Source organism: Apteryx rowi, unplaced genomic scaffold (assembly GCF_003343035.1).
Source record: "Apteryx rowi isolate R43461 unplaced genomic scaffold, aptRow1 scaffold_80, whole genome shotgun sequence".
NCBI lineage: Eukaryota > Metazoa > Chordata > Aves > Apterygiformes > Apterygidae > Apteryx > Apteryx rowi.
The window spans coordinates 2,843,753-2,864,654 of record NW_020451094.1 but is presented as its reverse complement, the minus strand read 5'-3'; the positions used below and the strand labels follow the sequence as shown (position 1 = coordinate 2,864,654).

The 20,902-nt window shown below is 36.5% G+C and overlaps 1 protein-coding gene across 3 annotated transcripts in view; it reads left to right on the top strand.

Moving 5' to 3' along the window:
- Positions 1–20,902, top strand: part of KCNT2 (potassium sodium-activated channel subfamily T member 2) — a 166,359-nt gene that overhangs the window by 129,168 nt on the left and 16,289 nt on the right. For all 3 annotated transcript variants that reach the window (XM_026089181.1, XM_026089180.1, XM_026089179.1), the window contains 4 exons: positions 686–820; positions 8,816–8,927; positions 16,161–16,262; positions 19,433–19,516. In XM_026089181.1, coding sequence (XP_025944966.1) covers positions 686–820; positions 8,816–8,927; positions 16,161–16,262; positions 19,433–19,516 — 433 coding nt within the window. The remainder of the gene's footprint in view (positions 1–685; positions 821–8,815; positions 8,928–16,160; positions 16,263–19,432; positions 19,517–20,902) is intronic.

Sequence of the window (20,902 nt, the reverse complement as noted above, 5' to 3'; positions counted from 1 at the left end):
TTAAAGCCCCAAACAAATGAAAAATGCTTCAGTTTGGAACTACTGCTATAAGACATAATGGGAAGTGTAACTCAGTTACCTGATGTTATTTTCTATGGTTGGGCTTCATAGGAGGTATTGTCCAGGAAGGTAAAGGGCTTTACTGATGTACAGCTGCTCCTAAAAGCATCATGAGAACACTTCAAGCACACAGACTAACCTTAAAGAGAAATGTATTAGATCTCCTGGTAGCAACTTATTAACATTTTGAAACTGAAATATAATTGACGTGGGGAAAAAACAACCCAAATCATTTAAAACCTACTTATTGCAGAAATAGTACCTGTAATGAGGTAGATAAGGTGTTGTAGCACAAGGGCATACAGTCTTCCCATGTAATTGTTAAAGGCTTATTAAAAAGTTGAAATAAATTTATCTTTTTCGTGAAAGGAGAGGGACCGTGGCAACCCACCGATATGCATTGTGTGATGTCAAGAAAACTAATTTTTAATATTATATAAATTCATTGAAACAATATACCTGATATAGATTACACTGGAAGTTGTGGTATGTACACGGAGATAACAAAATGAAGGGAACCAGCAATTCAACATATAATTTACCAATTCCAGTCATCCATAATGTTTGAGTGTTCCATATTTAAGTTGCTTGTTTGTGTCTTTCTCCCTCTTTCTCTTCACAAAAGCCTAGATGACTTACTAAGATGTGGGGTCACCTTTGCAGCTAATATGGTGGTGGTGGACAAAGAAAGTACAATGAGTGCTGAGGAAGACTACATGGCAGATGCTAAGACTATTGTAAATGTTCAAACACTCTTCCGGTAAGAGATTTTGCAATCTATCACACACCATTGTCAATCATGAAATATTTAATAATGCCTTTGTATTTATCTGAGAAATGATTATTTTCCTTTCTTCAACTTAAGTTTCCCCTTACATGAACTTAAGTCTTACATGGGCAAGCCTCCTCTCTCTGCCCCCTGCTTAGTGGTACACTCAGCTTCTTGGCATACTGAGGTATTCACCTGAAATCTCAGATGAAATTCTGTACATCCCAAAAACTGAATGATAATTTTAAAAGTCATCTGACAGCTTTGCAGGAAGGGGAAAAAAGCTACTCTTGAAGACCTAGGACCAAAGATAAACGAGGAAGAAATTTTGCCTCAGTGCAGCAGTGTTTCACAGTAATACTAAACCAAGTATGAAAAGTAGATCATCCTAAAGTTAAAACTACCATTTTAGCAAGGCATACTATGAAGTTAGTAGTAAGTGTTCACATTTTGAATTTTTAATTTCGAACGAAAATTAGGTTTTTAGGTTAAACAGAGATCTCCTGATTTGATCTCTCCTCATAAAAGCCTCACTTAGTGTTAAATGTCTTGATTCAACAAGTACGGAATGATATATGCTACTATAAACTCTGAAAAAGTTCTTAGGTACTTTAAAAAAAAAACACCAAAAAACACCACACACACAAAAAATGCATTACCAGTTAGGTATGAAATACCTCCCTGATTTGGGGCCTAAGTCCTGCACTTACTGTGGTTCATTCTAATCACACGTGGGCAAGGATGACTCAAGGATTAGTCCTTTGCTAGCGTTCAATATCATTCAATATTGCTGCCCTTTTCTGTGTCAAAGCTTCTAGGTTTAAACAGAGATGCATAGCAAGTCTTTCGAATATGTCAGTTTTTATAAAAAACAAGCTCATGGAAACAAAAGTATTTCAATAGAGATTTTTTTTAAATTCAGCTGTGCGTGTCAATGTAGTTAAATGCAGCTTGCATTACTGCATGTGCTGAAAAGAAACAAAATCAATGTTACATAACAAACTTTAATTCTGTCCTTTTTAAAAAAACTTTGAGTTTTGAATATGCACCTTATATTAGCACAGGTGTGTGGGTTTTTTTCATAATCACATCTATATTAAATTTAGTAACTATCATTTAACTTAACCTATGTGTCATTAAAGTGTACTCAACCATATTGCACTAGGCCATCTCACTGAGGCTTTTGCATAGATCTCTAAATTTTCCAGAAATAAGTTTTCCCCAAGTATAAAATGGAAGAATTGGGTGAATAATAAATAAAAATTACAAAATACCCCTTGTGTTCTACCTTGTAAAAGGCAAAAAAAAAAAAAAAGGCAAAAAGAAAAGCGCACCAGTGCTATAGTACACACCATAGGTATACAACTAGAACTGCTATCTAATCATTCAGTTGTCTTGCACAATGCTTACACTAGATGGCAGCTTTAACTCATATATAAAGCATATATCTGGCTCAGGATAATTTTAAGATTGCATGGTTCTTTTTAGAAATATCAAAGAAATCAAAATAAATATCTTGCTTTATGACTTAACACTGTCTTTTCAGAAGACTTTGTAAAATTTCAGAAGTACTGTATTTTGTAAATTCTTTTTTAATTTTACTACTTTACTAAAACACATACAATATGTTCGCTGCATCTTTATATAATGTCAAAGTTGCCGAAATAACTAAACTTTGGGGAGAGGTATGAGGTAATGGTATTTACCTGTTCTACAAAACAAACTGCATTCATTGCACCAAGGTAGATAGTTTGGTAAATAAACTTTAAGAATGCGTTTAAAGGTTTTTCATTATTTAACAACAGTTAATAATGTAAGAAACTAATAAATAAGAAGCTGTACACAAATTGTCGTGTTGAAGAAAGATTTTAAATCACTGAAATTTTGCTAAAATATGCTATTCCCATATAACATTACTGAAAAAATGACACATAAGTCACACTAAGTGAAATGATTCAGAAGATAGAGGCTAATCAAAGCCTTATTGATTTGATTGACTCAGATCAGTTGGCCTCAATAAGGCTGCAGTTATGTCTGAAAAGATGAAGCAAGTGTGCTGCAATACTGATTGGCCTAGGTTGCCAATTCTAATAAACATTTTCTGACATTATTCCCCCATTTACATAAATTAGTAATCTCACTTTGCTGAAAGAGTTGTTTCCCCCCAACTCCACTTAGAAGATGGATACATCGTTTAAAACATGACTGGGTTATTAGTACCTTTAAGGCTAGAAATTATTCCGTACCACTTAAAACTGTGGCACAACACTACCTTATCTGACTTAATTAGAGTAAAAAGGGGTAAAGAAGTGTGACACAAATAGTCACTCCGAATATAAAATGACATCTTTAATCCTTTGGATGGGAAAGAACAAGTTAGCATAGCTTAAAAGTACAAGAAAGATTTATTAGTTTTGTCCTACAGATTGTTTTCACTTTCTTGATATAAAATATGAAGCTAACCATTGAGTCCCCCATGAATCCACCCCAGAGAAATAGTGGGTTTCCTCAGGCAGAGAGTACTAAAAAGAGCATTTTCTATTTCCTTTTGCTTTCTATTAATGGTTTTAACCTGTTGGTGTTTGGCAGTTAAGTTTTTAGTAGCTAACACTGTGAGTGCTATGTTTCAAGTACCTTAAGAAATTTATTAATAGGAGTAGACCTAAAACTTAATAATTTGAGTCAGCTCCAACTTGCAGACAAACCAAATAGGGCGCTAAGATGCTACAGCATTGCTTTCTAGGTTTATCTTCTTGGTTCAGGAAAACCTAGTGCGTCTCTCACTTGTTTCATGCCAAATACCAGTTCAGCAGCAACTCATGTCTTCCATTCATCTGATTAGGGCTTTCTCCTCCCCATCCAGTCCTTATTTACCAGAATGGGATAGAAAAGAGGGACCTTAGCACAGAAGTGACCTGCCCTGGTGCTGAAAGCCTGCAGGCAGTGTGTCTTACACCCAAGGCAAGGGGCCATCTAGCCTTATGTACCTGGACAGTCATTTCCCCTAATTCTGCTAGGATGCACTCTTAAGTAAAGTATGAATTTTGCTGATTCCAGTTTTAAAACTGATTTCCTAATAGAAATCTGTTTTCATAGCTTGGTGACAGACCAAACCCAGCTTTAACAGAAACCTAATAACTTGGAATTTCTCTGTAAGTTATGTACATTTTATCACTACATCAACTGTCTCCTGTCGCTGTTAGTTCTGTGTTATATTGTTAATATTCAAATCTAAATACCTGCCCCTTAGTACAGTAACACAAGAAAATTTCCAACCAGCAAAAGCATAAGTAATTATACACTGCAAGATACAGAACTAACGCAGAAGAAAACAGGATTTAAAGAGGAAATTCCTTCCTCAGAACTTTAACAAGTTTCTTGAACTACCTAACAGGTACAAATTCATACCTACAATGTATAATATCACCAGCACTTTACAGATTTTTGTATAACACTTGGCATACAAGTGAAGAGGTACCAAATTTGCATCTCATAGCTATGGTTATCATGTATTTAATCTACGCATGCAGAATCCGTTTCCTAGGTGCATAATCTGTAGTAGGCCATAAGGAAATCTTGTATAACAACACTGCACTACTTGGAGTTTGTATCAAAGTCTGATTAAAAGAACTAGGAAGCTACAGAAAATCCTGAGCATATGCACAATGCTTTTTAAACTACAGTGCACACAAATGGTCATCGTTAAATGATTCAAATTCTCACCAAGTTTGTCGACTCCATTTTTCCTTATAATGATCACATTTAATATTTGGTTATTCAGAGAGACATAATAACTGCTAACATGATAACTGCTAGCATTTCTACCATCGTATTATCATAACCTGTTTAGAACGTTTGAGATCAAGTTATCATTACAAGTCTACAAATAATTTGTTAGATCTATAGTATTTTAGCATCAGCAGACCTACAAAACTATATTGCAATAAGGAGACACTAACATACATACTGGTAGGTATCCTTGGCATTCATCTCCCCATACCTAGGCTCTGCTTGCACTGCCATCTCAGTGAAGTTCCTCTCTACAAAACTGAGGGAAAAGACTAAAGACTTGACAAAATGCACCATGGATTTCATTTGACACTAACTTATTAAGTGCAGTTTTCAAGAAAACCCCATACAAATGGTTGATGAGTGGCATTTATCATTGTTACAATATGACAAAGCTGCTGGAGCTTTGTTTCGAGGTCTACTGTGCAAAAAAGCAAAGGTCATACCACATTGAGGTCACATCTGTGCAAGGGAAATTCAGCAAGGACAAATCCTGAACATAGGAAGGAATAACCGTGTGCAACAATACAGGCTGGGGACTGACTGGCTGGGGAGCAGCTCTGCTGGGAAGGGCCTGGGGGTCTTGGCAGACAGCAAGCACAGCATGAGCCAGCCATGTGCCCTGGCAGCAAGGGCAGCCAACAGCATCCTGGGCTGTATATTAACAGGAGCACAGCCAGTAGATGGAGGGAAGTGATTATCCCCCTCTACTCCACACAAGTTAGACTGCATTTAGATACTGCATGCAGTTTTCAGCCCCGCAGTACAGGAAAGACATGGATAATCTGGAGTGAATTCAGCAGAGGGCCACCTAGGTGGTCAGGGGGCTGGAGCACTTGTCCTGTGAGGGGAGGCTGAGGGAATGAAGCTTGCTCAGCCTGGAGGGAAGAGATGACTTCATGGGGACCTAACAGCAGCCCCCCAGTACCTGCAGGGAGGTTATCGAGAACGGAGCCAGGCTCTTCGCACTGCTGCATGAGTGAGCTGGTGGGTCTATAGAAATTTGGGAGAAGCTCAGACTGGATATACAGAAAAAACTTTTACCCTTAAGGACAAACAAGCAGTGAAGCAGGTTTCCTAGGGGGGCTGTGCAGCCTCCATCCTTGGAGAGTTTCAAGGTCCAATGGGATAAAGCCTTGAGCAACTTGGTCTGAGCTCACAGCTGACCCTGCTTTGAGAAGGGGGTCGGACTAGAGACCTCCTAGCTTCCTTCCAACCTGATTTATCCCATGCTTTTTCTGTAAACAGCATCAGCTTTGAATTCATTAGATTCTATAATAATCTCAATTATGTTTGCAAATCTTTGCTAATTAGACCAGCTGTTCATATTCACCCATCAGTGACATTCATTTGTTTTGGTTTTAACCAAGAACCTTCCTTCACAACTGAATCATTTGGGAGAAAATGCTTTATAATAGTGAATCACTGACACTGAGGACTAGGGAAAGTCAGGCAGCGGTTGCCATTTAGAACTTGCTGATTCTGAAGGTAATTTCAAGACATGCACAATTCTCCAAGCTGTAATCAGTAGCACAACATATTGGCTTTTTTCCTCATGATAGCACCTAATGAGGATCTCTTCATTAGTGTCCTCTAGTCATTTTATCCTGATGTAAACAGTATTTCCTAGGTTTGTTTGTGTAGTGAAGGGGAAAAAAGACATGCCAGTCAATCTGGAAAGATCTAATAAGAAAAGAGGGGGCTTATGTGATTGCAAATAATGCCACCTCATTCCTTGAACAGCAAGAAAATGCAGCAAATCTTATCAAAAGAGTTAATGATTCCAATAATATAAGAGAACCATACATCTCTATCCTGAAGGACTCAGTCTGTTTTCTGCTCCTTTTAAGTCTTATAAATGAAAAAAGTTAAAGCGAAGTTTTTCAAGAAGCAACTGATGAATCCAGATGCCCTCATTTAGAGAGCCTCAGTGGAGACACTAGATCATCAGAAATGATCAACATTCATTCCAAAACCAAAATAGGCTGCTTAAAAGAGGCTCACTTTGGGTAAGCAGAAATGTTAGAACTGAAGATTAGTAATCATCTTCAACATATGTGTACAGCAATTCATATCTCCATCAGTTGTAAAGCATTACCAGGTCTTGATTCTGTCTACCAGCATCATTTTTCAGAGTAAGTGAACAGAGACTTGGCCTTAGCAGTTAAGTGTTGCATATTTCTTGGCAAGTATTCCTTTAAATTGAATACCCTGATGTCATAAGCTAGGGTTTTATATAAACCCCAGTATTCTACCCAAGGTTTGGAACCTCTCTTTTTATCTAGTTTTAGAAAAAAGAAATTACCAAAAAGCTATTTCAGATTTTTAAGACATTTCCTTGTGTCCAAACTGATAATGTATGTACTAATGCTTATTTTCTATGTCTATTTTCATAACATATTCATTATTTCTACAAAGGTCTTCTGTATCAATGCAAATTGTTGACTGTTCCACAAGAACAGAACATTTCAGGACTGATAAAGAAGGATTTCTTCCAGTGAAACAGCTATGGAAGCTAAAAATGCTTCAAAGAAAGGAACATCTAGATTCTAACATGAATTTTCAGTGCTAAAAAGCAAAAGCATCTGGTGTATGGCCTATAAATAATTACAGATTATTTGGGATAGCTATAATCATCACTCCACACTTTGTGCCGTTCCCTCTATTTCAGTTCTTCTCCTTAAAAATAGAGAAGCCATTAAATGGAAAGTCCTGTTTCATTTTTATATACTACATTCTGTGTCAAAAATCTCTCTGTATTTTCAGGCAAATAAACTGTAATACCCGGCACTTATTTTTACGTTGCTGCTACAGCCAGAGTGCAGTGGAGCACTTGTCAACTTTTGGAGATGCTCATTATTTATTGGGATGCTGATTTTCCCTTGCATATGACAATTCAAACAGTATGCTTGCCTTTCTGCCCCAGGAAGYACACTCTGATGCCCAGTAAAATACAAGATATTGCTTTATAGCTTCTGAAGAGTGGAATTAGGAGCAACATCACAAGCAGACTGTTCAAGTAATACTCTTGTTTTATGTTATGAAACCAGACAGTTACTAAAAACTAGTTTCTATCTTTCTATTCAAAGTGGCCAAATAACCTAATTTTGGAGGGAGCTGAGAGAATGTTTCGTGATTCAAAAATACCCCAAGGCCATAAACCTGTCAGAAACTGCTAGCTTTCCCATAAGAGCACTATACATATTAATTCTGGAATTTTTACTTATTTTATCTGAATGAACCACAGGTCAGGATGCTTTAATCATTAATGGCATAATAATCTATTACCACATGTAAATACGTACTTTCAGAATCAGTGGAACAGGATGCAAACTTACATGCCTCATTTTCTTAGGAAACTACTAGTCTAAAAAGGGAATACTCAAATAATAATCTGCGTTCTGTTCCAAATTGCTTAGTATTTGGGTAGCTTAAGTTAGAAATCTTTCTACTTCTCAGAGCCCTGAGGGCTGTGTGTGTGGTGGGCAGGTTCTTTAATCTGCTTCATGAACATCTGGGTAATGCAGCCAGATCAGAATTAAACTCTTTTCACTGCTTTTTTTGTTGTTGTTGAAAGTCTGAATTACTGTTAAGTAATGTATCTTTTTAAACTTACAAACATTTTATATGTGCAAATATTGCAAAGCAAGAATACAGGTATGCATCTGATTTGCTCAGCAATTTAAATTCTTGATCTCCCAAGAAGTGTTTGTTTCAGTCTGGGTTTCTCAGTCTGTGGACACAGAGTGCATAAATAGAAGCGAAGGGGAAAAAAAAAAAAAGTAAATAGTCAATAGCCAATAGCCAATTCTAGTGTAATGGTAGTTTATATGCAACCAAATATTTAGTGAAGGCTCTATAGTTCGGGTTTTTTTTTGTTACTGTTTTCTACAGATGTGTCATATTAGAAATTATCGAATAAAATCTACAGTAATTAAAATACATAGTTCCTTCCAGCATTAAAATATTTTATAAACTCAGCCTCTGAATATATGTTTGCTGCTGTTATTCTACAGAGAATGTTTTGTACAATTTTCTTGGCTATTATACCAGCATTTCATTTTGCCAAATGCCACAGTTCTCAGGCACTTAATTAAAAACATAGACATGAACACAAAACATAGCATTATTGTAGAGCCTTACAGTTGTGAATTGTTATAATTAGAGTTATAACTGTAACATTCTTTTAAAATACAGGTTGTTCTCAAGCCTAAGCATTATCACGGAACTAACTCACCCAGCCAATATGAGATTCATGCAGTTCAGAGCCAAAGACTGCTACTCTCTTGCTCTATCCAAACTGGAAAAGGTAAGAAAACCTGCTTTTTTATAAATGTAATCATTTTACTCTCTTCCTGGTTTTGTAAAAACTCTTTCAAAACAAGCGGAAGCAGTGAAATCACTTTCTAGTTGCAGGGCTAATTTAACAGATTTTTTTTTCCCTGAATTCTACCCTCATTTAATAATGAAATTTGATTTCTATAGTTCTGTCACTTTACAAGATAAAAATTAATCTACCAACCATTTTGACAGTATAGGTGAACACACATTTTACTTAAGGAAAATTGAATATTTTTGGATAACTGAATATTTAGAGCTGATATGATTTTCCAAGAAGCTGTCAGACCATTACAGTGGAAAATATTTAACTGACTAAACACTTAAATTACATGTTTTAACATAGTGCGTTTTGTACTCCAATTCAATTTAAAGGCATTGTAATTATGTATTATGTTAACATTTCCAAATATCTCTATCTGGTATTTGCTTTATCATGACAGTTTGAGAACATCAGTTGTCCTCTTCTGCAGGACTGTCCTACCAAAGATAAGGAGAGTAGTACTACTAAAATGATAGATAAACCCTTCATATTCTATACATTTTAGTGCATATATTGTTTTTTTCAAGCTGGGAAACAGGGAGGCTATATGGAGGTAAGTTTAATTTGCTTAGGAATGTGTAGCTCAATAGCCAGATCAATGTGTGATCCCAGCCTGTTCAAAATGCTATTGCTAAAACATTAGATAGAACTTAGGAAGTGATTTGGGGCACCTATTTAACTTGGTAGATTCCAAGGCAATCTTCTTCTCACAGATGATCTGACCTGCATACCTCTGGACTCCACAAAACTTTCAGTATCTCCACCAAAATCTTTCAGGCCTTTTTCAGGCCCTTTTCTGAGTTACTTTACCATGAAGCCAGTCTTCAAGGACAGAGATCTTTCACTCCACTAATTCCCCCCCCTCCCCCGCTATCAAAGTAGACATTATTGCTAGATTCTCTCATGTAGCCCCCCCATCTCTTCACCTCATACATCTTATATATATTAGCAAATTTGAATTCATGCTGAAATCATTTTCATTAGACAGATTTGTCATATAATTTCCATTTCCTAGCTGTACAATAAATTTTACAGTATTTCATAGATTTGGGAGTAAATTTGAGATTTCAAATACTTTCAACTATTCATATAATGTTGATCTAGCCAATTTTAATGCAGATTTAGTGGAAAACAAGCTTTTCATACAAACTTAATCCCTACAGACCTATTCCAAGTTTCTTACATAAGAATGGAATTCTGCAATAATTCAGCCTGTTTGATGAGATAGGATAAGTATTAGAAGCATCAGTCTTTTATTCAGTTGACTATCATGCTCACATTCAACCACAAGATTATATATCACCTGGGTGATATTTTGTGATTTGTTGGCCTTTGAAACAGAATGAAGGCTTAATCTTACTCAGGTATTATTCACATAAGCACATAGAAAACAACTGCGAGGAAGTGAGAAAAAAATTGTTATACAATGAAAGAACCAGTTTGTAGTGGGAGGCACATCTTCATTTGGATTATAACACACCCACTACCCATAAAGGTTTGCACCTGTGGGTCCTGCATTTTAGTACTCCCTCAATGTTCATTGCAGGAAGAATAAGTTGGAACTGGAACTGGCTGGTATCATACATGGCCAGTTTATTTAGGGCATCAAGTGCCAACAGCTGGAAGGCCTTCAAGACTATGTTCCAACCTAGCTTTGTTCCTTGGTGTACTACACAAAATTTTTTGGCATACTCTCTTAATCCATACAGTTTAACTATAAGGGGAGGTAAGAATAGTAATAGCTTTCCCAGTATGTGGTGTCTACAATTGCTCCTGGAATACTTTATGGGTTGAAACCTATCTACTTCAAAGCCGTGAAACCAAGACTTCTAATCTCAGTCTTTTTTGCCTTACACGGGTTCCTCCCCTTCTTTTTATAGCAGAGGCACTGAATAACATTGTAAAGATTGTAACTTCTTCTACATCTTCATTTATTTATTGTACAAATGCAAAGTTGTGAATATATGTTGGAAGCTGAACAGTTAATTAACTTCCTATCTAAATTATGCTATGATAAAAGAGAGGTAGATGAATTATCTTAAAGGAAGAACATTTTCTTCATTGCAGTTGAAGTTGCCTGCTGTTGGTATTTCCCATTCATTTCATCTTAACATTTGCAGGGAGCACTTCACAGGTGGTGCTGTAGTTCATTAGACTTTTCAGAACTCCCTTATGCAAAATGAAAGGCAATTAAAAACTTGAGTGAAAATTATCTAATGCAGTCAAATGTACAGTTGATTGCTATTTCTGCATTAAGTACCCTTTTTCAGAAAGACTACAAAAGCCAGGGAAGTTACCTTCAGCTAGCAGTCAAACACACATGCAAAATCGACTTTGCAACGTAATGGGCTGCAGAATAAAGATATGCAAATCAGAGAAGTCCATCTGCTGTTACAGCTGCAAGTTTCCTTATTTTAAAAATAAATAAAACTGAACACCTCTCAGCACTGACATAAGAGAAAACAATAACCCTTTTACACAGTGGAGAAAGGGGAAAAAAAMCCCATAGCCTGAACTTCCAACTTATTGTCTCCATTTACCTTAGATTAGAAAAAAAATGAAGTGACCACACCACCTTTCTTGAAAGAAAGGATTTATAGTGTCCTGGATGAGATTCACACTAGTTTTCTTTGATTATTTTGTATGTAAATATTCTATGTATCCATTGAAGGATGAAAACTCTATGCCTTTGAACTGTCATTTTAAAATATGTGCAAACATGTATATCTTTTAATCAAACCAATACTCTGATTTTGTATCCTCCGCAGGAATAAGCACGTATATGTTAGGTGAGCTGAAATCTATTTTGGAAAGCCAAGTATATTTGCTGTGATATACAAAAAGGCAGGCTGATTTTCTTAGCTTCAATTAAGAAGAGGGCATGTTGTCTCCATTAGTATTTACTGTTGTTCAGGTTGTAAACAGACTTGAAATAGCATCAAACAGTCAGCATGCAGTAATGACGTAGGGTTTTTTTTAAATAGTTAGATCAGTACCTGTTAACTGGTGTAACTTTAAATGGATCTCTATTGATTTAGATCCACTACAGTTCTGACTAAAGCTGTATAAACAATTAGCCCATTCATTTGGCTGCTGAACTGACAGATCTTTAGAAAGCTCTTCCAGATCAGCAACAGAAAATGAATCTGTTCTTGCTAGAAAACGTAGAACAGAAAAGATTAAGAACAAACAGCCCAAAATATCATAAACTATTCTGAAAGAGTCCTGTATGTAGTCCTGTATGTAAAGAAAGAGGCTTTCATCAGTGTTAAATCTGACATGGGCCACATCCTAGGTTTACCAAAGCTAACAACACAATTCACTTCTCCCCTAATACACCACTGCCTCTGTCACCTTTATATACTCTAGCACAACTCCCAAACTATGCCTCACTCCATATCTTGGGTCTTCCTTGGGGCAATTTTTGCAATGTCAGTTCACAACAGTTAGGGCCTACCATGGCACTTCCCATATTACTGTCTAAACTGAGACGAATATATTAAATCAAGATAGACCCCAGATCTCTTTAAACCACTGATGGACTGGCCAAAACAAGGTTTTAGGTTAGTCTGGGATAGATTTTGTCATTGTTTTAAAGGAATATGTATTTATTTATTTTTTTAAGAAATAATTAAAAGATAAAATCATGATAAATAAAGAACCCTAAAAAGGATTTGATACAAATATAAAGAGGAGCTAGAAAAGAGGGAAATAAACCGAAAAGCTTATGAACTTGATCTTCTGGACAGAAATTCTCTAGTCTCTTTTACGACATGTAAACCCAGGAGAAAAAAAGTAATTAATTTGAAGTTAAACAGTATATGTAGGAGGTGTGGTACATGCTAAGAACTTAAAGACCACAAGGGTACAGTTGTTACTATTTAAAAAGAAACCAATAAAAATTCTGAACTTCCTAACTTTGAGCAAAGCCACAACCATACAGAGACAACTGAGGATGACATAAATATCTCAGTCTATTAACGGCTTTATCTTAAAATGTAATTTATATATTTGCAGTTCTACAGGACACACTCATGCCATGCTCTTTATTCATGTTTCTGGAGATGATCTATGCTGTTTCTCTAACTAGTTATATACCTTTCCTGATGACTGAATTCCAAAAAGTGTCAGGGAAAGAGCTGTGCAAGAGCATCACACTTGCAGTGAAATAAAACTGCTAGGGCCATTCTGACACATTTCTGGCTTCTATGGCTGCTGTATTCTCTGGAAAGCCAGTGAGAATGCAGGTAAAGCAGAAATTCAATGCAGCATGACTTAGTAAAAATTGTATTTCTCACTAACCTCTTAAGCAAGAGTGAAGAAAAAGCAAGCCTATAATAAAAGGCAGAGGGGGAACAATACAAGAAGTTTAATATAAAGAGGAAAAAATAAGCCTACAAGTTTCCATTTTAAAATAAACCAAATAGGAATGTTGTTTTCTCTATCTTCAGAATTTTGGATATGAACCAAATTAGTCCCAAAATATCGCTTGCCTTACCCCTTTCTTGGCACAATACCAGAATCTGCTGCAAATTATTCTAAACAGATGGAAGCATAAACATAATACCTTTAGGCACTTGATGTGAAAACAGTCACTTCACAGCCAGTTCCCTATAAAATATTTTATAGCAGGAATTTAAAAGGATTTAGTTTAATGGAAGGTGCGATAAATATGCATGTAATTTTAATTTCAAAGCATTGATGTAAAACAAATCTTACAACATTTGCCATAATGCACACCCAAATTTTAATTTATAATAGCAACTGCAGAAAAATATCTCCAACTTTGTCCAACTGCACTAAAAAGAAAAGCACTTAAGAGCTACAAAATAAATACCTAAGTTCTTGTTTCTGTGGCTTACACCAATAAGCCCAATGATATGCTTTTCTAAATAAGAGTGCTCTTTGTACAGTTAGATTGCTTTCTTTTTCAATTTTCTTTGTAAGATTACTCCCTACCTATTTTGTTGTTAGAAGTACAAAACTAGCTAACCCCCCCCCCACCCGCTGCTTTTATTATGGACAAAACCATCAGAGCACGTGTTGGGGGAGTATAAGTATGTATGTATTTCTTTGGGGAGGGGGGGGAGAGAATCAAAGGTTCAGAAAAATGTCACAGAAAAAGAAAATAAAAAATATAGTATTGCTCCAACCACACAGGAACAAAAAATAAATTAGGAAAAAGAAAATCAACCTTGACCAAAAACAAGCAATTTTTTTGTGTATGCAAGACTCTATTTTGCTTCATTCCCTCGCCTATGTTGTGATTTCAAATTCATATTTATATTTGGTCTAATATTCCATAGAAGCAGCATAAATGTTAGCAATGAAGCTGAGTTGTGAAGGCCAGATTTAAACTCCTTCAGTCTAAACACATGATTGTTATTTCTGCATTAAGCACCCTTTTTCAGAAAGACTACAAAAGCCAGGGAAGTTGCCTTCAGCTAGCAGTCAAACACACATGCAAAACTGACTTTGCAACCTAATGGGCTGCAACCTAATGGGTCTTTTTAAGCATAATAAAGTGTTTGCTGTTTTCAGAAGTGATCTTAATAGCCTCTTGTCCAAAGGTTCCAAAACTGGGTTATAGCTGCAGTCTACTCCAAGTATTACGCAACAGGGGGTCAGACAGCCAAATACCTTTCCCTGTGCAGGCAGACAGCAGCTCGTGCCAGCCAACCACGCGGAGCTGCCAGAAGAAAGTCTTCCTCCCTCCCTTGCTCCTCACCAAACATTTCTGCCCCTTCCTTCACGCACAACTCTGGTGCTTACCTGAACACTTGGCAAGCTGACTCAATTTGCTAAAGTGACAGAAAACTGATAGGGGTGGGGAGAAAAAGCAGACAATTTTCTGCTGGGTTAATGTGTTGCACTGGTTTATCAAGCTGTCAGATGAGTACCAGGTGTAGCTGAGGAAGAGTAGGATATGTTGCTGTCTACATACCTTTAAATTTGGGAATGCTTGTTTCAGACCATTTTTGCCCTAAAACAACGTACTCTTAATATTATAATTTAATGTTAGGTCATTGGTCAGAATAGAGTGAAAGAAATAGTGGAAAATCTAATACAAGCTAGTAGCATTTGGTCACAATATAGAGAATGTTTGTAATTAAAAAATGGAGGTAATTAGATTTTATTTCCCTAATATTTTGAATCCCATTTAGTCTGAAGAGATTGACAAAGGTGGCATTTTTTAAAGGATGCATTAATGCCGCATTTTTAAGAGTTATTTTAGCGTGCATTTTTATCTGGAGAGGAAATTTTTTTGTGTGATATCCTTTTCAACTCTGCTCATCTAAAGCCATAGAAATCAACATGTACAACCAGTCTATCCAACCATGACAAACAGGGGTTACAGAGTGCTGCAATTCAACAAAAACACATTTGGATGATACACTAGTTGGTGCAGACTGCTCATTTGCATATAAATGTCTCTAATTTCAAGACATGCAACATTGTTGTACTTCGTGAACACATCTTATTCTTCATGACATTTCTGAACTGAAAGTTTGATATTTCCTCTCTTCTTGAAATAGCAAAAATCACTTTCAACCTATAGTTTTACTCTCCAATAATTAATGGAAGCACATTGTAGTGTCATTTCTATGCAAGAGAGATGTGGTAAGAAGAAAGAGGCCTAATTATAGTTATGTTCTGCTGCTTCTCTTCCTCAGAAGCATCAGAGCAAGGAGTTTCTACCTCAATCCATGTCTTATCTTCTCTCACATCGCCACTTATTCACTGAAATACCATTTCTTCCTTTCTGTGTCAGACTGTTCGAGTTTCAGATATTCCTAGTAGACACTCTGGGCCCGAATGAGAGTCCACTGTCAGCACCAAGAAATTTGGATCAGGAGTAACACTTGCTCTTCTTAAGCACAGTTCAAATCCCTCAATCGTTTAAAATGATCTGGTAGGATACACCCATACAATTCCAGAGAAGTGATGATTCAACCAATAATGTGCATTAATCAAAATCTTTCAACTTGAAAAATGAAGTACTGAACATAGATGCTACTTATTTGTGCAAAGAAACTATACTCAGAGAAAAGGGATTTTATACCCGTGATCTCTTTTAAAGTAATATCTGTTTGATGTTATTACTATAATCCTTTCAAAAACAATACTAAAATTATTTCTTATTTTTTAATTCCTGAACAGAAAGAACGGGAAAAGGGGTCTAATCTGGCATTTATGTTTCGACTGCCCTTTGCTGCTGGCAGGGTTTTCAGCATCAGTATGTTGGACACGCTGCTTTATCAGGTACTGTGAATAATGATGTGCCTCATCTTAGACATGCATTGTCACCACCTATTTCCTATTTGTACTTAGTTGTTAGATGACCCTGTCAGTTCTCCTATATGTAAGGCATTAATGTGCACGCCTGTGCCAGAAACAAGGGCAAAATATCATAGCATACTCCACATGACAATGCTAGGTCAATCATCAACCCCAAACTACCCTCTCCTGTAACTAACAATACTGTTTTTAAACAATACTGTTTGTGAAGCTCTCCACAGTCAGGTAAGAGGGATTCTTCTCATACAGACTGGGCAAATCAACAGAACTGTTTGCATGAGTAATTCATCAGCCACCTCCATTTGCTGATACAGGACTCCATTACTTCACTGAGCCCTATCCTCTTACTCATGTTGACTAGACCTCCAGATCACCAGAATTAAAGTAACCCCATTCTGGTCCTAACAAGCAATATACAGTGGTTACAAGGTGACTGTGAAGAAAGGCAGCATTGAACTTTGCTGCCTCAAGAATCCAAGACTGAGCTGCTCATGCAAAAAGAAGTGATGACAAGTCAGTGGGGATAAGGGAAGGGCAACAGCCCCAGACAGCTGGGGAAACAATCTAACGATAAAGGGTTGGGACAAATGAAGATGCAGGTTTTGGGGTGGAAAGAAGAGAAATACCCCTATCCTGCAGCACTTGCCACCTTTCCACACACCCCAACACATCCAGATGCCCAAGCAGCAGCCCCCATCGCTCACCTTCAATGCTCTGGATATGCAAAGTAAGCAGCCGCACCAGGGCCCTCGTAGTCTGCTCACCTAACCAGCTTCCCACTCTGCCTATGCCTAGACGTAGCCTGTGGATGCATTTGTAGTCAGATGCTAAACACCCTTTCTGGGAAACTCATTAAGTGATGTTTGGTGCTTTAAAAGTGTTCAATTCTACTTAAAAATTAATTCCCTGAAGGAAATTTCAAGGTACAGAGAAAAATTCCTGGAGCTAAGCTTTTCTCACAAATTCATTAATATATAGAATAGGCATGTATGTGAATGGCTACCAGAAAATGAAGATTAGCCAACAGATACAAATCCCTTTACCAAATTTTAGATCTTTTAGAAAGAAATAAATTTGTTCATGAAGCATGTTTTTAACGCAAGATATCAACACTAAATATGGCACTATTTAAAAACAGTAAATAAATCAGGATACTTTTATAGAAGCAGTTTGTCATCATCATCAACTCCTTCCAGCACATAAATAACTTCAGTCTTTTATATTTGTTCCTAGCCATGATCAGTCATACTATGACTTGACAGAGTGAAACTATTCACCAGGAAGTGTTTAAATTAAAAAAAAAAGTTTTGTTTAAAACAAAAACCAAACCTCTCATTGTCCCTTATATACCACCCTTTCTTTCTTTCTTTGAACTCCTGCTACTTAGGACTCTCATTTTTCTAGAATTATCTTTCATATTCCAAGTCACAAATACTATGACAGCAAGTTCTCATTGGTTTTCTTCTTGGTCCCGTACTTTTCTAAATGATGCCTTTTTCTTCTGCATAGAAGGAACAAAGTAAACATCATGGGAACCAGTGAGGTTCCCATCTGATGACTCCTATTTTAGGCCAAAAGAAAAGCCTTTAAGATATCTTTAGGACAGCAACTAAAAAAAAAATGAAAAGTTAGTCATGCAAATCCATTAGAATATACTTGGCAGCCTAATGATAATTCTGTAGCATAAATGATGCAGCCAAGATAACAAATAATGAAGAACATGACAATTGTCCTCCTTCAATGCAGTACTGGAAAATTAAACACTTTATATGTCTGGCTCTGGAGACATGTTTGTCCCTAATTAGTTGGCTGAAATACAGCATAAATGCAGGCAGTACATATTTATTAGTTCAGTGTAGGGTTCAGAAAAACATGACTTACTGCAGTTCTGCCCAAATGAGCTGTAGAAGTTGATGTGGATGTGCTTAACCCATAAAAAATGATAGGCTGTAACATGTGAGTGATGTCTTCCAGGGACGAGGGCTATACTAATGCATTTTATGTAGCAAGTGGTGAAGGTTAGGAGCATGCTTTTTAATTAGTTACTACTGCTGAACTCGTTCTTTTTTGGATCATATTGTTAGACTAAGYAAAGTTTAAACTGAAAGAAGGGCGAATACACTGCTTTTTGCATTAGTTTAATTTAAATAGTTGAAACACTATATATCAAATTAAATCTGTCCAACTTCTGAGTTTAAATAAATTCAGATATTGTAACTCTTTAGAAAGGATTTATGTAACACCTCCATAAAGTGTTATATTCCTTTATTGAATGGTATTTGCTAGCTCTATATTTGCATTGAGCCAAAGCCACTAGTTGCAAGTCAAGTTGTAGACCAGAAACGATTGATAACCTGCCTTAAATGCTGCCCTACTACGCTTAAGAAGAGGTGGCAACAAACAGCCCTCCCACAGTTAGCAGAGCACACATATGGCCCTCTGATTCAAGTAGCCCAGCTGATAGGAAGGAACATCCATGATTTTCACAGGTTTATCCAATGTTTATCTCTGGCATTAGGCTGTACTCTTACATTTAATTTGGTTAGTCATCTCTAATTTCTACCTTTTAACCAATCAGCAAAACCCCTCTGTCAGCAGATCAACAAGCCTGACCTGAGATAAGGCAGATCTACCCTAAAAAACAGGTGGATTGCCTAAGGCAAACTACTCCAGTTTGGATTAAAATAAGAGCAGTCTCCCCTTACTATTGTCCACTACTCAGTACTGCAGCTCCACATAACCATAGGACAGCATTTCTTTTGCACAGAAGATAGTTAATTATTATAACTTCACACAACAAGCCTAACACCTTACTTCTGTTGATTCTGTGTGATTCATCTTTGTTAGTTTTCATGCTGCTATAAAAATCATTATTATGCCTTAGTCTAAGTCCTGTGTGAGCATTGCATGCACACACAGAACCAAATAAGATACCTTATTCTCTGCCAGTAGATTCAACTCTCAAAGAAATAGCTATTTCTACAATGCTATTAACATATTTAAAAGGTAGCGATTGATTGTAAATATATGTATATGTACAATTTATTTGAAATTCACACAGTGCTCATGGTTACTTGCTCGTCTGCTCATTAAAACTTTTTTCTTTCTTCTCTCTCTTTCTAAAAATCTTGCAGTCATTTGTGAAAGATTATATGATCTCTATCACACGACTTCTGCTGGGACTTGATACCACACCAGGATCTGGGTTTCTTTGTTCTGTAAGTTTATAAAAAATAAATAAAATCAGATTATTAGAAAGTACCAGAGAAGATTCTGTACTGTCTGAAAAATGCTGCTACTTTCTTTGTACAGTGGTTTCTCTTATGAAAGTCCAAGAAAGGCCATCTGTTTCCTTTTTCATCAGAGAAGATATCATAAAAATTAGGTAGAAAACTTGCCCATTTTAATTACTTCCGAAGCAAAAAACAATCTCCATCCCCACACCAAGAAGAAAATCCAATATATTCTTTAAGGCGCAAAGGAAAATAGTAAAGACAGAAGAAAATTAGGAAAAGAGTAAATTATTTTATATGAAATAACAATGGCAGTTTGGCAACCAAATTTAAAAATTTTAAGTATTAGAAAACAGGAAGTATTAGCTAAATTATAAAGCCAGCTAGCACTTACTGCCTATGCTATTCCACTGCACTAATTTTCACCAGAGGTAATAAAGGACAGGACTGGATATTATATAAAGGTGTGTATGCTAGGTGAATTTAATTTAGGAATCAAAGGTTCAAAGTCACCTTGTTATGCATGTCAGTATTCCCCAATGCAGTGACAAATATATTTTTAAGTGGGTTAATCCATCTGCCTTTCCTTTTCTCCCATACCCATCACCTTAGGTGGCAAATAGATGAATAGAAGTTATTTACCAGTTGCCCTCTAGCAAAGTATAAAGAGTTGCAAGATGTTGCTCTCAAAAACGAAGTTATTCCTGCTCTGATCAATGCTGGTTTAAGAAGTGTTTAAAAATACCCAGTACACAAGTATTTGTTGGTCAGTCATTAAACTTGTTACAGTGAAATGCAAGTGACGCAAGAAACACAAGTTGAACCTCTGGTAAGGAGTTCACACTGCAGGCTTACAAATATCTTGCCATAAAGCTAGTGCAATAGTCAGTGTTTGAGATTAACACCACTACGCATACAGGATATAAGCAAGAATTCTCAAGTTACTTTCCCCCTTTCCTCTCTGCAAACACTCAAATTCTGGTCTAAAGAACAGATAAGTCATGACATTCAAAATAATCCTGTGTTCTTCAGCCTGTCCATTTCCAGTTTTTTAGTGCTGCCAGTGCCTAGTTCATTCTTTTGCAGCTTACTCAGATATGAGCACTGGATGAGAGATGCCATGTAAGTTTTCACGTAATTTTAAAACTACAAAAAATGACAGAAGTCATTTCATAAGATGCAGCCATTTGCGCTGCAATATCTCCCCAAAAGGGAGAAAACAAAGAGAAGGGACAGTGTCTACAAATCTAATAGAAATTTCAGATTTTTTGTGGATTAAAGATGCAATGCTACAGTATGGTAACTACCAGCTGATGTTTAATTATCAAAATTTTTCAGCAGTAGTATAGTGAACAAGTGATAAGTTCTCAT